The sequence below is a fragment of the Oncorhynchus keta genome, chromosome 31 (assembly GCF_023373465.1).
Source record: "Oncorhynchus keta strain PuntledgeMale-10-30-2019 chromosome 31, Oket_V2, whole genome shotgun sequence".
NCBI lineage: Eukaryota > Metazoa > Chordata > Actinopteri > Salmoniformes > Salmonidae > Oncorhynchus > Oncorhynchus keta.
In genome coordinates, this window is record NC_068451.1 from 18,069,384 (window position 1) to 18,093,319 (window position 23,936).

A 23,936-nucleotide genomic window follows, 5' to 3' on the forward strand; every position below is an offset into this window, starting at 1 on the left:
GGTGAAATTTTGACTATAGGCTACATCTGCTTACTAAAGAATTGGCACTTCCTCGACCACTCAACCACTTATCGGTTTCCAGGTCACAGAGGAGAGAGGCTGGAGGAAAGAGGATGGACTTTTACTCAAATGAGAAAAGCCATTGTGAAAGTGTGTGTGTGTGTGTGTGTGTGTGTGTGTGTGTGTGTGTGTGTGTGTGTGTGTGATGCACCATCGAGAGTAGCCCCAAGGTCCGCTGAGGGCACTATTACTTGACGTCGGGATAATAATAGCACCCTCTGGCGGACCTTGGAGCTGCATCAAGAGCATTATGACTGACTGCATCATCGCCTGCTACGGCAGCTGCACCGCACTCGGACGTGGATCTACAGAGGGTGGTGAAAACTGCCCAGCCCATCACTGGGGGCGAGCTCCTAGCCCTACAGGAAATTTACACCAGGCGGTGTCTGAGGAAAGTCCGGAAGATTGCCAGAGAATGCAGTCACCCCAGACATGGACTGTTTACTCCCTTACTGCCTGGCATGCGGTACAGGAGCATCAGGGCTCAGAAACCGTTTCTACCTTATGGCCATTAGACTGTTGAACAGCTAAACCCTGGCGGATGTCCACCTGCACCTTTTTTAAAATTATTATTATTATTTACTTTAAATGTGACTCCCTTTTCTCCCCAATTTCATGGTATCCAATTGTTAGTAATTACTATCTTGTCTCATCGCTACAACTCCCGTACGGGCTCGGGAGAGACGAAGGTCGAAAGCCATGTGTCCTCCGAAACACAACCCAACCAAGCCGCACTGCGCACATCCAACCCGGAAGCCAACCACACCAATGTGTCGGAGGAAACATTGTGCACCTGGCTACCTTGGTTAGCGTGCACTACGCCCGGCCCGCCACAGGAGTCGCTGGTGCGCGATGAGACAAGGATATCCCTACCGGCCAAACCCTCCCTAACCCGGACGACGCTAGGCCAATTGTGCGTCGCCCCACGGACCTCCCGGTCGCGGCCGGCTGTGACAGAGCCTGGGCGCGAACCCGGAGTCTGCGATGCAGTGCCCTGGACCACTGTGCCACCCGGGAGGCCCCACCTGCACCTTAAGACTATTTGCACAGAATCTCTGCATTCCCACTTCCCTCTCCCTCTCACACACATACACACACATACCTATTTATTAATTAACTGCACACTGACATACAGTAGTATATTCACAGTATTTTTTTATTACCTTATTTTTTTTTTATTGACATAGTATTTTGGACTTGTTACGAGAATTTTCAATTCCAATGATGATGATTCAACTATTTCATAACTTTGACCAATTCCCAGAGGTTTGTAAGACCCTGGGTTTAATAATAATTAGGCAAAGTCTCAGCAAAAGGTTCATTCTTTATTCAGAGAGCTCTGAAGTCAGAAATGCAAAAACAGTCATTTTATAACCCCCCCCCACACACACACACACAGTTTTATCACTTTTCTACCAGCCTTGGCAGTTTCTCGCTGTTCCTCTCCTCCCTAGATTAGAGAGACCTTGGAAGGGCCCTCTTTCCTGTTGTCAGTTTTCAGAGTTACAACAAGGTCATCTGTATTTCAGTTGTCCTTTGTTGTCTCAACTCTCACATTGCTACATAATAACACAATGGCCTAGTCACACACACATTTCATACAATTATATGGTTTCAGGGTGGAATTCTTTAGTCATTACTTTAAACATATAAATTCCTTTATCAGGACTGTGTTAGTTTTACAGCTCATTTTATTATTTCTTCAATGTTGAGGAAGCTCGCATGTAAGCATTTTATTTCACCGTTTACGCTGTATACTGTGCATATGACGAATAAAATATGATTTAAGTGTGTGTGTGTATGTGCGCAAAAAAAAATAGGATTTTGACATAATCCATTTTTACCTTTACATTTTATCTTCCTACACATTCACTGTAAACTTAATGAAATATACAAATACACATAGTATGTTCATCTCTATTATCATTCATTCAAAAGTAAGATTATTTAAAAGTTGAGGGTCGGTTTCCAGGACCCAGATTAAACATATTCCTTAAAAAAAGGATGCTCAATGGAGCAATCAGTTGAAACAAATTCATTTTAGTCCAAGACTAGGATTTCTACATCAATGAAACTGGTCTTATTGTTCAAACTACATTTAAAAAAATTACAACATTGAGTGAAAATCAACATTCTGTACATACCCTTCAAATATACTGAAAGCAAACATTTGGGACATAAAAACTTAGCATGGGTAATGCTCACATAGAAAGTTACACTTTCACTATGCAGTGAAAAGGTGCCCAAAGCCAAAACACATGACATTACCAACTATCAAACAATGTGGGCTTCTTTGACACACAATACATTCTAAGAAATTACAGTGAATCACATACATTTGGACACACCTACTAATTCAAGCGTTTTTCTTTATTTGTACTATTTTCTACATTGTAGAATTATAGTGAAGACATCAAAACTATGAAATAATACATATGGAATCATGAAGTAATCAAAAACGTGTTAAACAAATCAAAAAATATTTTAGATTTTAAATTCTTCAATGCAGCCACCCTTTGCCTTGATGACAGCCTTGCACACGCTAGGAATTCTCTCAACCAGCTTCATGAGGAATGCTTTTCCAACAGTCTTGAAGGAGTTCCCACATATGCTGAGCACTTGTTGGCTACTTTTCCTTCACTCTGCGGTCCAACTCATCCCAAACCATCTTAACTGGGTTGAGGTCAGGTAATTATGGAGGCCAGGTCATCTGATGCAGCACATACTCTCCTTCTTGGTCAAATAGCCCTTACATAGCCTGGAGGTGTGTTTTGGGTCATTGTCCTGTTGAAAAACAAATGATTGTCCCACTAAGCGCAAACCAGATAGGATGGCGTATCGCTGCAGAATTCTGTGGTAGCCATACTGGTTAAGTGTGCCTTGAATTCTAAATAAATCACTGACCGTGTCAACAGCAATGCACCCCATCACACCTCCTCCATGCTTCATGGTGGGAACAACACATGCAGAGATAATCCATTCACCTACTCTGCGTCTAACAAAGACACGGCAGTTGGAACCAAAAATCTCAAATTTGTACTCATCAAACCAATGGACAGATTTCCACCGGCCTACTGTCTGTCCATTGCTCTTGTTTCTTGGCCCAAGCAAGTCTCTTCTTCTTATTGGTGTCCTGTAGTAGTGGTTTCTTTGCAACAATTAGACCATGAAGGCCTGATTCACGCAGTCTCCTCTGAACAGTTGATATTGAGATGTGTCTGTTACTTGAACTCTATTTATTTGGGCTGCAATCTGAGGTGCAGTTAATTACCGATTTCTGAGGCTGATGAACTTATCCTTTGCAGCAGAGTTAACTCTGGGTCTTCCTTTCCTGTGGCGGTCCTCATGAGAACCAGTTTCATCCTAGCACTTGATGGTTTTTGCAACTGCACTTGAAAAAACTTTCAAAGTTCTTGACATTTTCCTGGATTGACTGACCTTCATGTTTTAAAGTAATGATGGACTGTCGTTTCTCTTCGCTTATTTGAGCTTTTCTTGCCATAATATGGACTTGGTCTTTTACCAAATAGGGATATCTTCTGTATACCACCCCTACCATGTCACAACACAACTGATTGTGTCAAATGCATTAAGAAAATTTATACCACAAATTAACTTTTAACAAGGTACACCTGTTAATGTATATTCATTCCAGGTGAAACTGGTTGAGAGAATGCCAAGAGTGTGCAAAGCTTTCATCAAGGCAAATGGTGGCTACTTTGAAGAATCTCAAATATTAAATATATTTTGATTTGTTTAACACTTTTTTGGTTACTACGTGATTATATATGTGTTATTTCATAGTTAATGTCTTCACTATTATTATACAATGTAGAAAATATTTTAAAAAATAAAGAAAAACCTTTGATTGAGTAGGTGTGTCCAAACTTTTGACTGGTACTGTGCATGCTATGAATAGAAGGGCTATGGTACTGTGCACTATACCCCCAACCTACAGTCCACTCCCTTTCAGTCATGAGCCTCTGGCTCCACCGTTGGAGCCTGCTCTGTGTTCATATTGTTCGGTTGAGACTGTGCAGGGGTGTCCCCATTGCTTCTGGAGCCGTACAGCTCATTGTCCACCATAGGCTGCTGGGCTTGACTTAAGGGTCTATTGGGGACGGGTGGGGCAAAATGGGATGGGGGCACAAAAGGCTGGTAGATGCCCACCTCTGGATGTTCAGAGACTGTCCCCAGAGAGAGGGGCTTAGTCTCTGTGGGCCCAGTAAAGCTCTGGTACACATCCACAGCCGGGTCTCCATAGACACCCATCTCTGCCCCATCTCGCAGGAGATGGCTGTATACAAGTGTGTCCTCGATCGAGGCGTAGATGTGGGACTCGTTGTCTTTTCGTGATTTGGGGAAACTCCCGTTGTGCCCTGGCAGGAAGCTGGTACCGTTGGGGTTGTAGGTGGACACTTGGTGAGACAGCTGCCTTTTCTTCTTCCTATTCAACAGGAGGGAGATCAAAACACATTAACACACACAAGGTAGGCTACTGTAAAGAGAGCAAATGATGTTGTCTTAAATAGTCACACTTATTAAGTCCCATAATTATATAAAGACCCTATGTAGGTGTGCACTTAGCATGACACATCAAATGAAATGTTATTAGTCACATGCGCCGAATGCAACAGGTGTAGTAGACCTTACAGTTAAATGCTTACTTATGAGCCTCTGACCAACAATGCAGTTAAAAAAATATGGATAAGAATAAGAAATAAAAGTAACAAGTAATTAAAGAGCAGCAGTAAAATAACAATAGCGAAACTATATACAGGGGGTTACCGGTACAGAGTCAATGTGCGGGGGCACCGGTTGAGGTAATATTTACATGAAGGTAGAGTTATTAAAGTGACTATGCATAGATGATAACAACAGAGAGTAGCAGTGGTGTAAAAGAGGGGGAGAGGGGAGGCAATGCAAATAGTCTGGGTAGCCATTTGATTAGGTGTTCAGGTGTCTTATGGCTTGGGGGTAGAAGCTGTTTCGAAGCCTCTTGGACCTAGACTTGGTGCCGCGGGTATAGCTTGCCGTGCAGTAGCAGAAAGAACAGTCTATGACTAGGGTGGCAGGAGTCTTTGACAATTTTAGAGCTTTCCTCTGACACTGCCTGATATAGAGGTCCTGGATGGCAGGAAGCTTGGCCCCGGTGATGTACTGGGCCGTTCGTACTACCCTCTGTAGTGCCTTGCAGTCGGAAGCCGAGCAGTTGCCATACCAGGCAGTGATGCAACCAGCCAGGATGCTCTTGATGGTGCAGCTGTAGAACCTTTCGAGGATCTGAGGACCCATGACAAATCTTTTCCGTTTCCTGAGCGGGAATAGGTTTTGTCGTGCCCTATTCACGACTGTCTTGGTGTGCTTGGACCATGTTAGTTTGTTGGTGATGTGGACACCAATGAACTTGAAGCTCTCAACCTGCTCCACTGCAGCCCATTCGATGAAAATGGGGGCTCTTTTTCCTGTAGTCTAAAATCATCTCCTTTGTCTTGATCATGTTGAGGGAGAGGTTGTTGTCCTGGCACCACCCCAGGTCTCTGACCTCCCTATAGGCTGTCTCATTGTTGTCGTTAATCAGGCCTACAACTGTTGTCATCTGCAAACTTAATGATGGTGTTGGAGTCGTGACTGGCCGTGCAGTCATGAGTGAACAGGGAGTATCCAGGATCCAGTTGCAGAGGGAGGTGTTTAGTCCCAGGGTCCTTAGCTTAGTGATGAACTTTGAGGACACTATGGTGTTGAACGCTGAGCTGTAGTCTATGAATAGCAGTCTCACATAGGTGTTCCTTTTGTCCAGGTGGGAAAGGGTGGTGTTGAGTGCAATAGAGATTGCATCACCTGTGGATTTGTTGGGGCGGTATGCAAATTGGAGTGGGTCTAGGGTTTCTGGGATAATGGTGTTGATGTGAGCCATGATCAGCCTTTCAAAGCACTTCATGGCTACAGACATGAAGAGCGTGATCACACTGTCTTTCCGCAACAGCTGGTACTCTCATGCATGTTTCAGGGTCATTTGCTTTGAAGCGAGCGTAGAAGTAGTTTAGCTTGTCTGGTAGGCTAGTGTCACTGGGCAGCTCTCGGCTGTGCTTCCCTTTGTAGTCTGTAATGGTTTGCAAGCCCTGCCACAGCTGACGAGCGTCAGAGCCGATGTAGTATGATTCGATCTTAGTCCTATATTGACGCTTTGCCTGTTTGATGGTTCGTTGGAAGGCATTGCAGGATTTCTTATAAGCTTCCGCGTTAGAGTCCCACTCCTTGAAAGTGGCAGCTCTAGCCTTTAGCTCAGTGCGGATGTTGCCTGGCTTATGGTTGGGGTATGTACACACTGTCACTGTGGGGTCGACGTCATCAATGCATTTATCGATGAAGCCAATGACTGATGTGGTGTACTCCTCAATTGTATTTTTTATTTTACCTAGGCAAGTCAGTTAAGAACAAATTCTCATTTTCAATGACGGCCTAGGAACAGTGGGTTAAGTGCCTGTTCAGCCTCAATGCCATCGGAGGAATCCCGGAACATACTCCAGTCTGTGCTAGCAAAACAGTCCGGTAGCTTAGCATCTCCTTCATATGAACACTTTTGTATTGATCTAGTCACTGGTGCTTCCTGCTTTAATTTTTGCTTGTAAGCATGGATCAGGAGGATAGAATTATGGTCAGATTTGCCAAATGGAGGCCGAGGGAGAACTTTGTATGCGTCTCTGTGTGTGGAGTAAAGTTGGTCCAGAGTTTTTTTCCCCCCTCTGGTTGTAAACATTTAACATGCTGTTAGAAATTTGGTAAAATGGATTTAAGTTTCCCTAGCTACTAGGAGCGCCCCCTCTGGGTGAGCGTTTTCTTGTTTGCTTATGCCGGAATACAGCTCATTCAATGCTGTCTTATAGTGCCAGCCTCTGACTGTGGTGCTATGTAAACAGCTACAAAAAATACAGATGAAAACTCTCTAGGTAGATAGTGTGGTCTATCATGGGACACTCTACCTCAGGCGAGCAATAGCTCTAGACTTCCTTAGTAATCACGCACCAGCTGTTATTTACAAAAATACATAGTTCGCCGCCCCTTATCGTACCAGACTCCGCAGTTCTACCCTGCCGGTGCTGCGTATAACTAGCCAGGTTTATTTTGATAGTGTCGTCATTCAGTCTTGACTCCATGAAGCATAAGAAAATACAGTTTTGAATGTCCCATTTGTAGTTTAATTTTCCGAGTAGGTCATCCATTTTATTGTCCAAAGATTGCACGTTTGCTATCAGAATGGAAGGAAGTGGGGGTTTATTCGATCACCTACGAATTCTCAGAAGACAGCCTGTCCTCCGGACCCTTTTTCTCCGCCTCCTCTTCACGCAAATCACGGGGATCTGGGCCTGTTCCCGAAAAAGCAGTATATCGTTCGCGTCATTAAAGGAAAAAAAGGATTCTGCCAGTCCGTGGTGAGTAATCGCAGTCCTGATGTCCAGAAGTTATTTTCGGTTGTAAGAGACAGTAGCTGCAACATAATGTACAAAATATGTTTTTAAAAAAACAAAGTTACAAACAAGGCAAACAATAAAAACAAAAAACACATTTTACTGGCGGCACTTGTATGACTACAATGTCAAACAAGTAATCCCTTATTACCATTTTTCGAAATTGAAAATACCTCGGAGTGTAGCTATATTAATATAGACAAGCTAAAGTACAAGTAAAATACACATAGCCTTGTTAAATACAGGTTAAATAAAAAAATGTATCTCCACAACAGTCCACCGTCACTGTTGCACTCCACTCCAGCAGGTGGTGATGTTGTAAAAATGTGTTTCGAAAAAGAGCATGTGGAACTGGAAAAACACTTGCTAGCAGCTACTCAGCTAGTTATAACTACAGAATGTTGCCTAACATAAAATCATTGAGAATGTTGCTTAATATGCGATTAAAAGAGGCTGTCGATGAGCTATTCGGGGCAGTTGAATCAACGATAGCAGAGTACCAGCAAGAATTATACCGTTCAAAAGAGGAGAAAGACCGAACGATAGCAGAGTACAAGGAAAAAGTGTCCCGTTCGGAAGAAGAGAACGCCCGGCTACAGAGGCTGCTGGATTTTGTTCTTAAACCAGAAATAAGGTTACAGAGACTTGAAGGTGCGTTACTTATTAGCTAAGCCCGTAACAACCATCATTTTATACAGATACCTAATGCATCGGGGGCGGCAGCGTAGCCTAGTGTTTAGAGCGTTGGACTAGTAACCGGAAGGTTGCGAGTTCAAACCCCCGAACTGACAAGGTACAAATCTGTCGTTCTGCCCCAGTGGTTTAACAGGCAGTTAACCCCCAGGCCGTCTTTGAAAATAAGAATATGTTCTTTAACTGACTTGCCTGGTTAAATAAAGTTTTAAAAATGTTGGTAAATTCAATTTGAGTCGTCACTAAACTTTCATCCAATTGATTTTCATGCGTTTTTCATTCTAAAATCCGCATTAAGAAAATTCGAATTTTCCCCACCAGTAGCGTTTCCACAAAACGGTGTACGTGACGTAGTGCACACAATGTACTTTTTCGTTTAAGGTTTCATGTACCGAATAAAAATCTAAAGTTGGGATACATGTTCAACTCTACCAATAGTTTCGTCACAAACTGTCCAGTTAAATAGCAAATGTGCCTACTCTGGTTATGGCACGTGTGTTCTAGCCAACAGCTCGCATAAAGCCTACACTAGGCTGTGCGGGAAACTAGTCTACATGAGATTATTATGGAAAACAGCGATAATATAATTATTTGTAAAGTCATTTGCACCGCCTTTTATCGCATAATTTATTTTACCAACGCAAAAAGATCACACTGTCAAACGGAAATATTATCTGTAGGCATTTATACAACTACCGAAATGTCCCGTTTCCATCACAGTTATAGTGTTTTATATATATATATATATGGTATGACTTCCATAAAACTGTCTGGAAATGTGGTTACTGTGTAGCTCAAAAGTTACATGTATCTGGCTAGAACACATTTCTTGTAAGCCAGCATCTCAGCATTTGAGTGTATTAGCCAATGTACTAGCTACGTTTGTCATGCTCTTTTTCCCACAGACCTCCAGCAGCTCACTCTCTCCATCTCTGAAGAGGAGGTTCCCCTTGAGCAGCAGCACTGCAAGCAGGATTGTAGTCCCGGTCTGGGGCAGGGGGACCCTTCCCAGATTAAAGTGGAACAGGAGGACCTATGGGTCATCAATCAGGGACGAGAGCAGCTTCAAGCGATGGATTATGATACTGATGACACAGATGATTCTGCTGATACAGAAGCCTTCATATCTACTGCCAGAGTCAAATGTGACTATAATCAGAACACAAATCAGTCCTCTCATTTTTACCAAATATTAACCCAACGTGAAGAAAACACAGAGAGGGATGAGCTACCCAGCACCACAACGCAAATTGAACAGATAAAAACGGAGTTCCTCAGTGACTCTCAGCCCCCCTCTGCAGTCAATTCAGACTGGTCTGAAACTCAGAGTGAGAGCGGTGAAAGTGTTGATCGGATGGAGAGTGAAGGACCTCTACTCAAGTCAAAGAGAACACAGACTAAAGCTGGACCAAGCTTCCATGTCTGTTGTCACATCTGAAATCCCCTATCTCCAGTAATGCTGTTAGTCATTGTAGAATATGTGCAAAACCTTATCACAGTGACGTATCTAGTGATTCATGCCCATAGACATGCACAGCTATTTCGGTGTGGTATCTGCGGAAGAACCTTTGAGTCTGTAGAAAGTTTTAAAGAACATCTACATTTTCATGTTGCAAGTACAGGATCACTTTCTTGTTACATCTATGGTATATGTTTCACAGAGGATGAGGAGGTTTTGCTGGAAGAGCAATCACAAACTGAAATTGGATCGCTGTCTTGTGTAAGAAACGTTTTGAAACTCGCCAGGGTCTGACATTGCATATCAGGACTCTTGAAGACCGCCCCGACCTGGGCTTATGACCTGCAGCCTGAGCCTGTCCATATTATGCCTTTACAAGCAGTCTTTTTTTTATTTTGAAGTTGTAAAAACAATGTGAACGTGAGGGAGGCGTAACCTATATTGTCGTAATCAAACTTGATTAGAACACTACAGCAGTTTTTGTTGAAGAAATGACTGATAAAATGCTCCAGTTCCATATCCTAGTAAAGGAGGCCTGAGTGAGGCCCATGCACGTCTGCTGAAGGTCTGTGTATACTGAAATTCATTTTTTTTTAAAATATCAAATAAACTATTGAATGGAGAGTGTCACGAGTCGGCTTCTCATGCATAGTTGCCATATGTACTCAAAAGGACGGTTTCTCAGACAGATTAAGCCTAATCCTGGACTAAAAAGCACTTTCAATTGATATTAATCTCTAGTTGAATAGGAAAAATTATAACCACAAATCTGTGCTAAGTGGTATAAAGAAATCAAAGGCCTGACACTTTGAAAGTTAAAAATACCTTCAACGTGGGCTAAAACACAAAAATACACCAATGCGTATTGGCATAGGCCTTCATCAGGGTGTCCTTAGCACCTAGTTGTGGTTATAACTTTTGCATTACCATTCCTCTGCAAGAGCACTTGTGGTTGTTTTGGAATACGCTCCTGCTACTTTTTCTTCTTGGAGATGAATCTGTCTGAGAAATCATCCCAACATTTATCATGAAGGACTAGAGAAAAGGTAGCTCACTTACTTGATCACCACACAAACCACAGCCAACACAACCACCATGAGAACCAGCAGAGCTGCCACCGCACTCAGAATGCTGGTCAGAAGCAGGTCTTAGGAACAGGAACACACACAGGTCAATATTCACTGATATCCCATTATCAACCCACTCACTAACATAATAATGTTTCAAATCCGGAGGCTGATAACACTTAATATACAAAACATTAGGGACACTCTTTCCATGACACAGACTGACCAGGTGAATTCTGGTGACAGCTGTGATCCCTTATTGATGTCACTTGTTAAATCCACTTCAATCAGTGTAGATGAAGGTGACAAGACAGGTTAAAGAATGATTTTTAAGCGTTGGGCAAGAACAGGGTATAGTAGTAGGTGCCAGGCACATCAGTTTGTGTCAAGAACTGCAATGCTGCTGGGTTTTTCAAGCTCAACAATTTCCCATGGTTATCAAGAATGGTCTACCACCCAAAGGACATCCAGCCAATTTGACTCAACCAGGGCCGGTCCTTGCCGTTCTGCCACCTGTCGTAGAATTACAACATGTTAATCACATCACTTTAATATTAGAATGTATCCCTATATTAGTACATTCACACTGTCTGTTATATCTAATAGGCAACAGAATAGTGTTCCTAGAACTCTGTCTATGTGTCTGAGAGGAGCCGCTGAGATTTTAACACTGACAGTAGATTTATGATGGCTTGGTGATAAGACAACATTCCATCCCATGATTACTGTCTGTGTGCCTGTCTGTCGGTGCCAGGGAGACCCTATCTCATTTTTCTCTCCCATATGGCAGATGAACACTGAACTTAATCATTTGAGGGAATGACCTAGTGTCTATGTTACATTAGTATTTCTGTATAAACAAGCAGTAAACGACCTTGAGACAGAAACCTGTTGCGATGTAATTGCGATGTTTGTTGCATGAGAGCACAATGTACCTTTGTATAAATTCTCTCATCTGTGATTCGTCATGAACATCCAGGAGGATAGACTTTGCTATAAAATGCTGTGGCTTTGTTCTGCTGGTTGAGTTCTCAGGGATCACCTCCAGGGTGGTTACTGACCAACTCCATTACTGCACTAATTAAATAATAAAGTTAAATTGTTTTGAAGAAATCTAAAAGTCCGTTGATTAGAATAATTCCACCACACACCCTAGGCGAGACCAAAACTACAATACTCCCAGTAAGCAAGAAAAAATGTCTAAAAGATTTGGTCTGTATTGGATCAAAAATCAATGTCCATGGATTTGTAAATCAAGGCTGATCCGGACTGCACCAAAAGATGAAACACAAAAAGAGTTGGTCCATGCTTCCGTGCTCGCTGAGGTGTAGCCTGAAATTGAATTCTATGAATGCCCATCAATGTGGTAATCCTAATGTTTGTAAAACACACACAAAAAAAGACTTCCAAAAGATGTCAGCTTGTGCTTACTGGGGTGTAGCCTACCATGTGGCCCCCAATGGAATTTTTTGAATGCCCATCCATGTGCTAGGTAGGCCCACTGTTTGTCAAACAGGTTGTTTCATTTGCTTCATTAGTACGGATTCCTGTGACTAATCAGCTACCAACTTTATCAGGAGTTATCGTGAGCCTATTTGCACAGCCTGAAATGCAAAAGTACTTTTTTGCTATGATCAGCTTGTCAAAAATGGAGAGATACAAACTTGAAACCACTGATCATAACAATGGGGTGAAACTCCTGGACAACAGTTGTGATTGTCCCTTCCATATTGTCCATTTAACTTTGACCTGTCCTGTTTTTAGGATATGTTGTTTGTTAACATGACAACACATTTTTGATTTGATTGAGCTCCATTTAGGTTAGGCTATTTAATGGGAGAAACCTGTATAATGTAAAAAGTGTCCGTCTCATTACATTATCATCTGCCGCCATAGGCAGCTGCCTAATCCTACCTAATGAGTGAGTCCAAGCTCCAATGAATTCTGTTTGTTCTGAGGGCAAAATGGGGGGAGTGCAACTCAATATTAGGAAGGTGTTCCTAATGTTTGGTATACTCAGTGTAGTAAGACCAGAATGAACTAAATATTAGAATGGTATAGAGAAATGCTGAGAAACATGGAGCGTTAGATTTTCACTGCAATTTCAAATTCACTTTAAACAAACAACCTATGGAGAGGGCCAGAGGAAGAAGGGAGTGAGAGGAGAACAACATTGCTTATCATGATGACTGCTGCACATGGTCGGTCACTCACTCTTATCCTTGTGCAGTGTGATCCGTGTGTGCATGCTGAAGTCTCCTCTCTCAGGCATACAGTTGGACATGTTGAGGTAGAAGCTCTCTGAGACAATGATCTTCCTGCCTGCCTCCTCGTCCTCCCGCCGGCTGTACATCTCCTCCAGGGAGCCCAGGATCTGCACCCTGATCAAATCAAATGTATTTATTTACAGCACATCATAAAGTGCTTTACAGTAATCCGGCCTGGACCCCAAGACCAAGCAAGGAAGAAGCAAGACCACAGTGGCCAAGATAAACTCCCTAGAATGAAGAAACATAGAGAGGACGTCTCAGAGGGGTACCCCATTCTATTCTAGTTGTACCTGATGCCCGTGTGGCGGTTGCTGCACTTGGGCTGGCTGATGTTGTCGAACATGAGGTGGGCTTCCAGCTTGGAGGGGACATTGATGATCCAGGACACAGTGGAGTAGGGCTTCATTCCCACAGGCCAACTAGGGCTGGCAAGGAGAGTTGGTACTCCTTTCATTGGGTATACCGTGAATATGTATCTCTCTGTGTGTACATCAGGGGGATAATAACATATGTGCAGTTATAGTACTACTTTTATGTAAAACAATTAATTAAAGTTGTAACTTCATGGCCAAAAGTATGTGGACACCCGCTCGCCAAACATCTCATTCCAAAATCATGGGCATTAATATGGAGTTGGTCCCCCCTTTGTTGCTATAACAGCCTACACTCTTCTGGGAAGGCTTTCCACTAGATGTTGGAACATTGCTGCAGGGACTTGCTGCCATTCAGCCACAAGAGTATTAGTGAGGTTGGGCACTGATGTTGGGCGATTACGCCTGGCTCGCAGTCTGCGTTCCAATTCACCCCAAACATGTTCGATGGAGTTGAGGTCAGGGTTCTGTGCAGGCTAGTCAAGTTCTTCCACACCGATCTCGACAAACCATTTCTGTATGGACCTCGCTTTGTGCACGGGGCATTGTCATGCAGAAACTTTGCCACAAATTTGGAAGCACAGAACCCTCTAGAATGCCATTGTATGCTGTAGATTTCCCTTCACTGGAACTAAGGGGCCTAGCCCGAACCATTAAAAAAAAAAAAAAAAAAAACGTTGGACTGCCAGATGGTGAAGCGTGATTCATCACTCCAGAGAACCCCTTCCCCTGCTCCAAAGTCCAATGGCAGTGAGCTTTACACCACTAGCCGACGCTTGGCATTGCGCATGGTGATCTTAGGCTTGTGTGCAACTGTTCGGCCATGGAAACCCATTTCATGAAGCTCCCTACAAACTGTTCTTGTGCTGACATTGCTTCCAGAGGCAGTTTGGAACTCACTTGGCAGTGAGTGTTGCAACCGAGGACAGTCAAAAAAATGTATGCGCCACGTGCTTCAGTACTCTTGTGGTTACATTCTGTAAGGTTGTGTGGCCTACCGCTGAGCTGTTGTTGCTCCTAGATGTTTCCACTTCACAATAACACAGTTAAACCTTTAATGAAAACATGTTACCTGCAATCTCCCTGGTGAAGGAGATGTTGAGTAAAGGATGTGAGAATGGCCACCTCTCTTTGCCTCCCATGGTCGAGGCTGAAGCTGTGATGGACACATTGGTGTGGACCTGGACTTTGTGTATGGCTCCCTGAGGGCAGAACTGACCCACGGTGGTGCCGTCATCGTCCTCGGCAACGGTGAGTGTGAAAGAGCCGTTGCAGGGTTGTTCTGGAAGGGACTGCCTCAGGTTGCCAGTAGTGGGCAGGAGCTCTACCGTGCCATGCTGAGGGGGACGGAGGATCCAGGTGACACTGCCCAGGGGGGCGGGAAGACACCTCTCCAGGACGGGCACCGTCAGAGGGACAGGGGCTGCTGCTGCTTTGCATCCCCTCCACTGACGGCACTCTGAGAAGTGGAGAGGAGGTAAAGGATACAAACCAAAATAAAGTTGAATATATACCATTAGTTTGTGGTGCCTTAAGATCTCAAGAAGGACAAAGTATTTGTTCATCCTAATTGTCACACTCCAGATATTGTTTCAAGTGTAAGGGAAGCCAAAAATGTAGCATTGAATTGCAGTGATTGTTTAGTTAGGGCTTAAGGCCACAGTCACACACATGTTGAACGGTCTATCATGTTATTCTTCTACGACATCAAGCCAGACCAACACAATGAGAAGTTAGTGACTGGGCGAGCAGCATAGTGTTAATAATAATGCTTATGGTTGTATAACTCAGAGCAGAGCAGTGTTGCTCGTTAGTTACCTATGATTCTGGTGGCGGTCAGTCGCAGCTCCTGACATGGGCAGTCCTGGAAGGACAGCTGAGAGATCTTCCCTGAGGGAACAGTGATTTTCTTCTGGATGACAGAGTTCAGCTTCAGCTCACAGTCAGACATGAGGTTAGTCTTCTCAATATGGAGGGAAAGCCCCCGCTCTTTCCTCAGGTCCACGTTGCACAACACTGCAAAGTATGTCACAGTAAGAAATCATATACATGTAGCTGCACATCCACTTCCACTGACTAACTTACTATAACTCATGCAGGCACGCAGCAAAATTAATACAAGGATTTCACATTTAGGAAGAAGAATAGCAAAAGTCTGCCCCAGTGGCATCTGCAATGTTAAAAGCTGTATACAGTTGAAGTCGGAAGTTTACATACACCTTAGCCAAATACATTTCAACTCAGTTTTTCACAATTCCTGACATTTAATCCTAGTAAATATTCCCTGTCTTATGTCAGTTAGAATCAACACTTTATTTTAAGAATGTGAAATGTCAGAATAATAGCATAGAGAATGATTTATTTCAGAAGTTCACATACACTCAATTAGTATTTGGTAGAATTGCCTTTAAACATTTTGGGTGGCCTTCCACAAGCTTCCCACAAGAAGTTGGGTGAATTTTGGCCCATTCCTCCTGACAGAGCTGGTGTAACTGGGTCAGGTTTGTAGGCCTCATTGTTCACACACGCTTTTTCAGTTCTGCCCACAATTTTCTATGGGATTGAGGTCAGGGGTTTGTGATGGCCACTCCAATACCTTGACTTTGATGTCCTTAAGCCATTTTGCCACAACTTTGGAAGTATGCTTGGGATCAATGTCCATTTGGAAGACCCATTTGTGACCAAGCATTAACTTCCTGACTGATGTCTTGAGATGTTGCTTCAATATATCCACATAATTGTCCTCCCTCAGGATGCCATCTATTTTGTGAAGTGCACCAGTCCCTCCTGCAGCAAAGCATCCCCACAACATGATGCTGCCACCCCCGTGCTTCACGGTTGGGATGGTGTTCTTCGGCTTGCAAGCCTACCCCTTTTCCCTCCAAACATAACTAGGGTCATTATGACCAAACAGTTCCATTTTTGTTTCATCAGATCAGAGGACATTTCTCCAAAAATGACGATCTTTGTCCCCATATGCAGTTGCAAACTGTAGTCTGGCTTTTTTATGGCGGTTTTGGAGCAGTGGCTTCTTCCTTGCTGAGCGGCATATCAGGTTATGTCGATATAGGACTCGTTTTACTGTGGATACTTTTGTACCTCTTTCCTCCAGCATCTTCACAAGGTCCTTTGCTGTTGTTCCGGGATTGATTTGCACTTTTCGCACCAAAGTACATTAATCTCTAGGAGACAGAATGCGTCTCCTTCCTGAGCTATATGATGGCTGCGTGGTCCCATGGTGTTTATATTTGCGTACTATTTTTTTTACAGATGAACGTGGTACCTTCAGGCATTTGGAAATTGCTCCCAAGGGTGAACCAGACTTGTGGAGGTCTACAATTTATTTTCTGAGGTCTTGTCTGATTTCTTTTGATTTTCCGATGATGTCAAGCAAAAAGGCACTGAGTTTGAATGTTGGCCTTGAAAACATCCACAGGTACATGTCCAATTGACTCAAAGTATGTTAATTAGCCTTTCAGAAGCTTCTAAAGCCATGACATCCTTTTCTGGAATTTTCCAAGCTGTTTAAAGGCACAGTCAACTTAGTGTATGTAAACTTCTGACGCACTGGAATTGTGATACAGTGAATTATAAGTGAAATAATCTGTAAACAATTGTTGTAAAAATTACTTGTGTCATGCACAAAGTAGATGTATAGTATGTTAACAAGAAATTTGTGGAGTGGTTGAAAAACGAGTTTTAATGACTCCAACCTAAGTGTATGTAAACTTCTGACTTCAACTGTATATTAAAGCTACAGTAATTCATTTTGTGGTTGTAAACATTAACCACAAGACAGAGTGGTTTGTCAAATTACCGCTGATCTAGAAGCTCCATGTTATTATAATGAATTGTAATATGTTGGATCTGTACAACTACAGTAGCTATTACCACTACTACTACATTATCTAAATACATGTGACACTACACAACAATTGGCCTTAAAGGGATGGTCACCCATCCCTTTGATACTTTATGATCATTTGGACAAGATGAGCAAAAAATGCTAATATACAGTGCATTCGGAAAGTATTCAGACCCCTTCATCTTTTCCAAATTTTGCTAAGTTACAGCCTTATTCTAAAATGGATGCAATACATTTGTTCCTCAACAATCTACAAACAATAGCCCATAATGATAAAGCAAAAACAGGTTTGTACATTTAAACGTTTTAGAAAAAAATACCTTATTTACATAAGTATTCAGACCCTTTGCGATGAGACTCGAAACTGAGCTCAGGTGCATACTGTTTCCATTGATCATCCTTGAGATGTTTCTACAACTTGATTGGAGTCCAGCTGTAGTAAATTCAATTGATTGGACATGATTTGGAAAGGCACACACCTGTCTATGTAAGGTCTCACAGTTGACAGTGCATGTCAGAGCAAAGACCAAATCACCAAGACTCTTTCTAAAACTGGCCGCCCAGCCAAACTGAGCAATCGGGGCGGAAGGGCCTTGGTCAGGTGGGTGACAAAGAACCCGATGGTCACTCTGACAGAGCTCCAGAGTTTCTCTGTGTAGATGGGAGAACCTTCCAGAAAGACAACCATCTCTGCAGCACTCCAACAATCAGGCCTTTATGGTAGAGTGGCCAGATGGATGCCACTCCTCAGTAAAAGGCACATGACAGCCCACTTGGAGTTTGCCAAAAGGCACCTAAAGGACTCTCAGACCATGAGAAACAAGATTCTCTGGTCTGATGAAACCAAGATTGAACTCTTTGGCTTGAATGCCAAGCATCACATCTGGAGGAAACCAGGCACCGCTCATCACCTGGCCAATACCATCCCTAAGGTGAAGCATGGTGGTGGAAGCCTCATACTGTGGGGATGTTTTTCAGTGGCAGGGACTGCGAGACTCGTAAAGATTGAGGGAAAGATGAATGGAGCAAGTCTCTGCACATCCTTGAGTGGCCTAGCCAGAGCCCGGACTTCAACCTGATCGACCATCTCTGGAGAGACCTGAAAATAGCTGTTCAGTGACGCTCCCCATCCAACCTGACAGAACTTGAGAGGATCAGCAAGAAGACTTGAGGCTGTAATCGCCTAAACCTGTTTTTGCTTTGTCATTATGGGGTATTGTGTGTTGATAGATGAGGGGGAAAAAGCTATTTAATCCATTTTAGAATAAGGCTGTAACGTAATAAAATGTGGCAAAAGTGAAGGGGTCTGAATATATTCCGAATGCACTGTAGGTACCATGACTTCAGTTGAGTCTCAGTGGGAGGAGATATAGGAGAATTGCCTCAATGTAATGGCTGGAATGGAAAAGATTGCCTTCTGTGTTCATACGTGTTAGGAATTGAGACGGAAAGAGCAGGGCTTTCCACAAACTCACACATGATTCATCCTCTCCTTTTTTACTAAAGCTGTGTTTTGCAAACCTTTCCTGGAGAACACCTAGCCATTCCACTTCCCTATTCCAGTACCAGCACACCTGATTCAAGTTATCAAGAGCTTGATGTAGTTGACCAGTTGAATCAGGCGTGCTGTTATTGGAAAAGATAAAGTCAGTCAAATTGCTGGGGATAATCAAGGAGGGTTTTGGAAAAAGTTTTCTAAAGCCATCTAGTTTATTGTACACAGTGTCCTGTAGTGACCTGGAAGACTCCTCCTCTTGGCTGAAACCTTGAAGTGGAGGGAGAGACCAGTGGAGTCGTCCCCGATCCTGTTCATCTCACAGTTCCTTAGGATCAGGGAGAAGGAGTCCCGACGTTGAGCCGGCTGGGGGTCCGACAGCTTCTTCACCACCGCGAACCGCCCATTACTGTAGTGATACTCCACAGCCGGCTCCTTCTTCAGGCACTGCGGCTGGGTCTGACCCAGGAAGACAACCGTAGTGTTGTGTTTGGGAGGGACCACAAACTTCCACTCCATCAGGTCATCGTCAGGGAAACTATTCGGGTAGTTTGGAGAGAGCAACTCCGAAGATGACATCCCTTCCGGTAAAGTCACTTTGAGGACAGCAAGTGCTGAGGGACAATGATATGTTGATGAAGTGTCAGAAAATACAATGTTAACCAGGTCCATTAAATCATGTCTGTGGCCATGACTAAAAACATACAGACATAAGTCATCCATTTATATTAATGAAAACAATGTGATTTTACATCAGTTATCTGAAACCACTGTCTGACCAACTCACATTTGATTTCCTCTCCAACAGACACGTTGAACATGGTGGGGTTCAGTTCCCGTCCTCCAGTGACCTCCAGAGAGAGCCTGCCCTGGTTCAAGACCTGAGCCCCAGAGACGCTGCCGTTCCTGCAGTACGTGCCGATGGCAGCCTCCCCTGTCCTCTGGAGGGCTAGCAGGGTATACGTGTGCTGGTCTGGACATCTCTCAGAGGCCAGGATCTGTCTCAGCCCCATCTGGGTGAAGTCCAAATGGAACGCCCGTGGAACCGGGGCCTTCAGGTTCCAGATAAAGGTACGGTTGAAGTTCTGGAGTGGAAGCGTACCGGTTCTAGACTCAATGGGGGTGATGTCCCCATTACAGGACTTTGTGGTACAATCTGATGGAAGGAGGGTAGGAGTTAGAGGAAGTCAATACAGAGACGCACACACAGGTATGATCACACACACAGTCAAATATGGACTATGTATTATGAAAATGCACACAGGTATCACACTTGTAAGCACTATGTAATAGCAATATAACTACAGTGCACAATGTGCCTATACTGTAATGACACTGTATTTCTGTACCATGTGAAGAAACTATAGACACTCTAAGGACACTATGGACACTCTAAATACCATGGAACCACCACCATTATATATTTCATATAGAGTTCTTACCTATTTCCCTGACCACCTCCACAGTAAAGACTTCCTCTGGTTTGGTGCAGGTGAACACCATGTTCACAGCAGCTTTGGGGTCTGTCAGCAGCACCACATAATCACTTCCAGCCCTGGAGCAGGACTTCTTCAAGCCTGTACCGGTGCATACCGTACACTTTGACCCCCTGCTGCGCTCTGAACTCTGGCTGATGTTGAGAGTAGTGCCCTGGTCAGGGGTGAGGGTCAGTGTCACACCCTCTGAATGAACAACAACCAAGGAAGGGATTGATGAATTAAGGTAGAAGAGTGGCATCAGTTGGGGAGGCAGGGTTGTTCTATACCACATGGGTATTTTACATAACCACACCTCTATCAAAACAATATTAATTTGTACAAAACATAAGCAGAGTCTTAGAATACAAAACAATGTCCTTTTTTCTCTGACTGTCATGTAGGACTACTACTCAGTAGACAGAAAAGACAACTGATCAGTTTTTCTCAGCCTGACCTCATGTCCTTTTTTTGCCACAGCGTGTTAGAAAAGACTCATATGACTGAGGGAGTGTGTAGGGAGATGATCGATGTCAACAGGTTGGCTCCACTTCCTGTATGACTAACCAGCCCCCACGTCTGTGAGCTTGGGCCTACTGAACAAACATAGGCCTGGTCGTTCAACAGTTCAGACTGTCATATATCTGTGATGCTGTATCCGTAATGCTGTATCCTCCTTGTTTTTGATGCTGATCCTATTGTCTGACCTATGCAAATACTGCCCCCTCCCCCTATTGTCTGACCTATGCAAATACTGCCCCCCTGTAATCTTCAATGCAAACTCAGTGGCCCTGGTCTACATATAGAAACTGATAAGCTGTTGTTCCACCTGATTCCTAATAAAATATTAGATGAGTTGGAAGTTCTTTCCTTAGTTAGTTGGCCTTTGGATAGAACCAATGCATTCAACATCATTCCTATTTATCCACTGAACCAGACTCATGCATTAAAGACTTTTTCCTATGTTTATTCATAAAGCACAACATGGGACAGTCAACATCTATGTTGTCTGCCATTTGCATCGCATCTACACACTTTTGTTTTAGGAAACTGACTGGCCTTTCAAAGGTCTGTTTGTGGATGTGCCAGTGTCAACAACAATTATTTTAATGCATTGTCTACCTATATAATACATCCTCTTCCAATTCAAGAATATCCCTGCAACTTCATAATACTGTTAGTGTCTATCAGTAAGTGTTATCATGGGAAACATGTCATAGAACATATCATTGTATATATATCTACATTTTAATCTTTATAGTATAGGGACATATGCAATGACCTAGTCATAAAATAAAAAGGAACTAAAATAATTTAACCTATTTTTCAGTTACATTTTTTAATATATTTTTTTACAGAATCACAATAATCACAAATGTATCACAGTTCACTTCTAAATGTTTAAAACTATTACCAGATTAAAACAAAACCTTAAAATTATAATTCTGTTTACTGACACTCAGCAGTAACTGGCCATATATTGGACAAAAGGAGCCTAACATTACTTAGTTCAAGAACCTTACATGTTATGTGGTGAATTGGCTCTGGAAGCCTAAACAGCCAAATACTCCATCTAAACGTGAATCGAATCTCAATTACGGTACGGTTCTAGAAACATAAATCCATCTAATTTCATATCACATTCAAATCCTTTCACAAATGCAAAATACAAACTTACTGTACTGTGCACTGTTTTCATTGGTTTTAACACAGTTGCAGCAGAGAGTATTGTGGCATCTTCCATCTACACACAGGTGTTTGGAGAAGATAGTTAACCCTCCTGCTGTGTTCCGGTCGAATTGGACCGATTTACAAGTTTCTCTCTGAAAACTGCAGTTCATTTAATCTTATTGTCATAAGGTTCCATGACTTATTCCACACAGGGCATCTGAACACACAAAATACATTTTGATGATTTTCATACAATTTTAAGTGTTTTATTTAGCTTGTGTACTGTACACCTGTGGTGTTCCCGGTCAAAAATAACCGGTCATAAGAAATTAATGGGTGAGACTACAATTAGTGTATAAAATTGAGTTCAGGCACATGCACCATTCATCAGATAGCCACACTTCCTCTCCCAGACCCCCACATGCATTTGTATTTGAACACACACACACACACACACACACACACACACACACACACACACACACACACACACACACACACACACACACACACACACACATCCCTTCTTGGCTTCCATAGCAACCCCCACGGGAATCTTTCCCCAATAGAATCTTTCCCCCACGGGAACCACACCTGTTGGCATTCTCACAAACAATTGCAACATTGTTTCAATAATATATAGAACTTTTCTTGAAGGTTTGGTATATAAAGTTTTTTTGAGGCCTTGCTCACAATTCATTCTGTCGCAACACAATGACCAAACGATTTACTGTATGTGAGGCTCTTGATCATATCTTTGATCATGACACTGGTGAGGAAGAGAGAGTCCTTGTTGAACATTGACACAAAGTAGTCTGTGTTAAATCGCACAATATGTTTCATCTGAGTATTTGTTACAGTCAAAATAATCCATACATAGTGCTTTTTTTTACTCAAAAACTAGTTGTATGAGCTCAGGTCAATGAGGCCTACAGGCCATAAATAACAAATAGAAGTTCAAAACGTTCAGAACTTAAGTTGATAAAAAGATCTAACACAACATTATGTGATAATATAGGTATTATTATGGATGTATTATTATGGATGTATAATCAGCTATAATGGGGCAGTCATTTTGGATGGACCGGGAACACAGAAATAATTAACATGACACGAGGGAGGGTTAATTGGCACAGGTAGTCCACTATGTCTTCAATCTAACCCTATAAGGATGTGTAACAATTTATCCGAAATGAAAGACAATGTCCTTATGCTTCCCCAAAACCTTACCGCATGCGACGCTTGTTATCGTTCAGACCGAGCATCACGGCTCTTAACAAAACTCCCCATTATGTGTAATGTAATGGAACTCATAAGCAGATTTACCTGATAGAACGAACACGGCGTACGCGATCCCCAAAAGCTGCAGAGCCCAGCCGACCGTTGATGAAGTCATGCCTTTATTTTCAGCGTCGGTATCTCAAACGATAAGCTATATAACTGAACTAAAATTGGCACAAGTCGCGACTACGGCTTTGGACCTCCGTGTAGTTCTTTCGCTTTGAGGAAAATGGGTTACACCTACATTTGCTTTCCTGCTGTGTGACATCACTTCTCAGGTAAGGCGTTCCTCTTGCAGTCATTCGGACAGGTGAGTTGTTGCTTGAAGAATTGCAACATATTTGAACTCGGTGCCGTTTAAAAAAAAAGTGTATAGAAAAATAAACTTTAATGTAATACAAAATGAACGGACTGGGGTCTGATAGGTATTTAGTCAAATCGAGCCTTTTAGACCTCGATAGCAAGCTTCACTGGACCAATGGCACATATATCATTTGGCCACACCAACTGTTGTTTTTCTTTACCAAACAAGTTCAACTTAATTAAAAATAGGGTGATCATCATTAGACTACATGGTGCTCAAAAGTTGAAATCATTGACTTGTTATCATGTAATACCTCAATAATAATGCTGCCTTAGATTGTCCAGCAGAGCAGAAGCCATTTTGCTGTAACACTCATGCACACATGGGGCGGCAGCGTAGCCTAGTGGTTAGAGCGTTGGACTAGTAACCGGAAGGAAGGTTGCGAGTTCAAACCCC

At 42.8% G+C, this 23,936-nt stretch overlaps 2 protein-coding genes across 3 annotated transcripts; one reads left to right on the forward strand and one right to left on the reverse strand.

The window, feature by feature from the left end:
* Positions 1-146: 146 nt before the first annotated feature.
* Positions 147-23,442, reverse strand: LOC118364583 (CUB domain-containing protein 1-like). 2 transcript variants are annotated; one of them, XM_035746250.2, is made up of 10 exons: positions 23,222-23,442; positions 20,192-20,431; positions 19,537-19,905; positions 18,992-19,363; positions 15,208-15,405; positions 14,462-14,848; positions 13,309-13,498; positions 12,963-13,129; positions 10,741-10,828; positions 147-4,507 (listed from the first exon to the last, which is right to left on the reverse strand). In XM_035746250.2, exons 1-10 carry the CDS (start codon positions 23,289-23,291, stop codon positions 4,030-4,032), a joined length of 2,559 nt encoding a protein of 852 aa, XP_035602143.1. In that variant the 5' UTR covers positions 23,292-23,442; the 3' UTR covers positions 147-4,029. The 2 variants fall into 2 exon arrangements, with proteins under 2 accessions (XP_035602143.1, XP_052345820.1); XM_052489860.1 differs by lacking the exon at positions 147-4,507 and adding an exon at positions 4,523-7,549.
* LOC118364584 (uncharacterized) lies at positions 7,808-10,305 on the forward strand. Its single transcript, XM_035746253.2, has 2 exons — positions 7,808-8,180; positions 9,128-10,305. Exons 1-2 carry the CDS (start codon positions 7,928-7,930, stop codon positions 9,658-9,660), a joined length of 786 nt encoding a protein of 261 aa, XP_035602146.1. The 5' UTR covers positions 7,808-7,927; the 3' UTR covers positions 9,661-10,305.
* Positions 23,443-23,936: the final 494 nt, after the last annotated feature.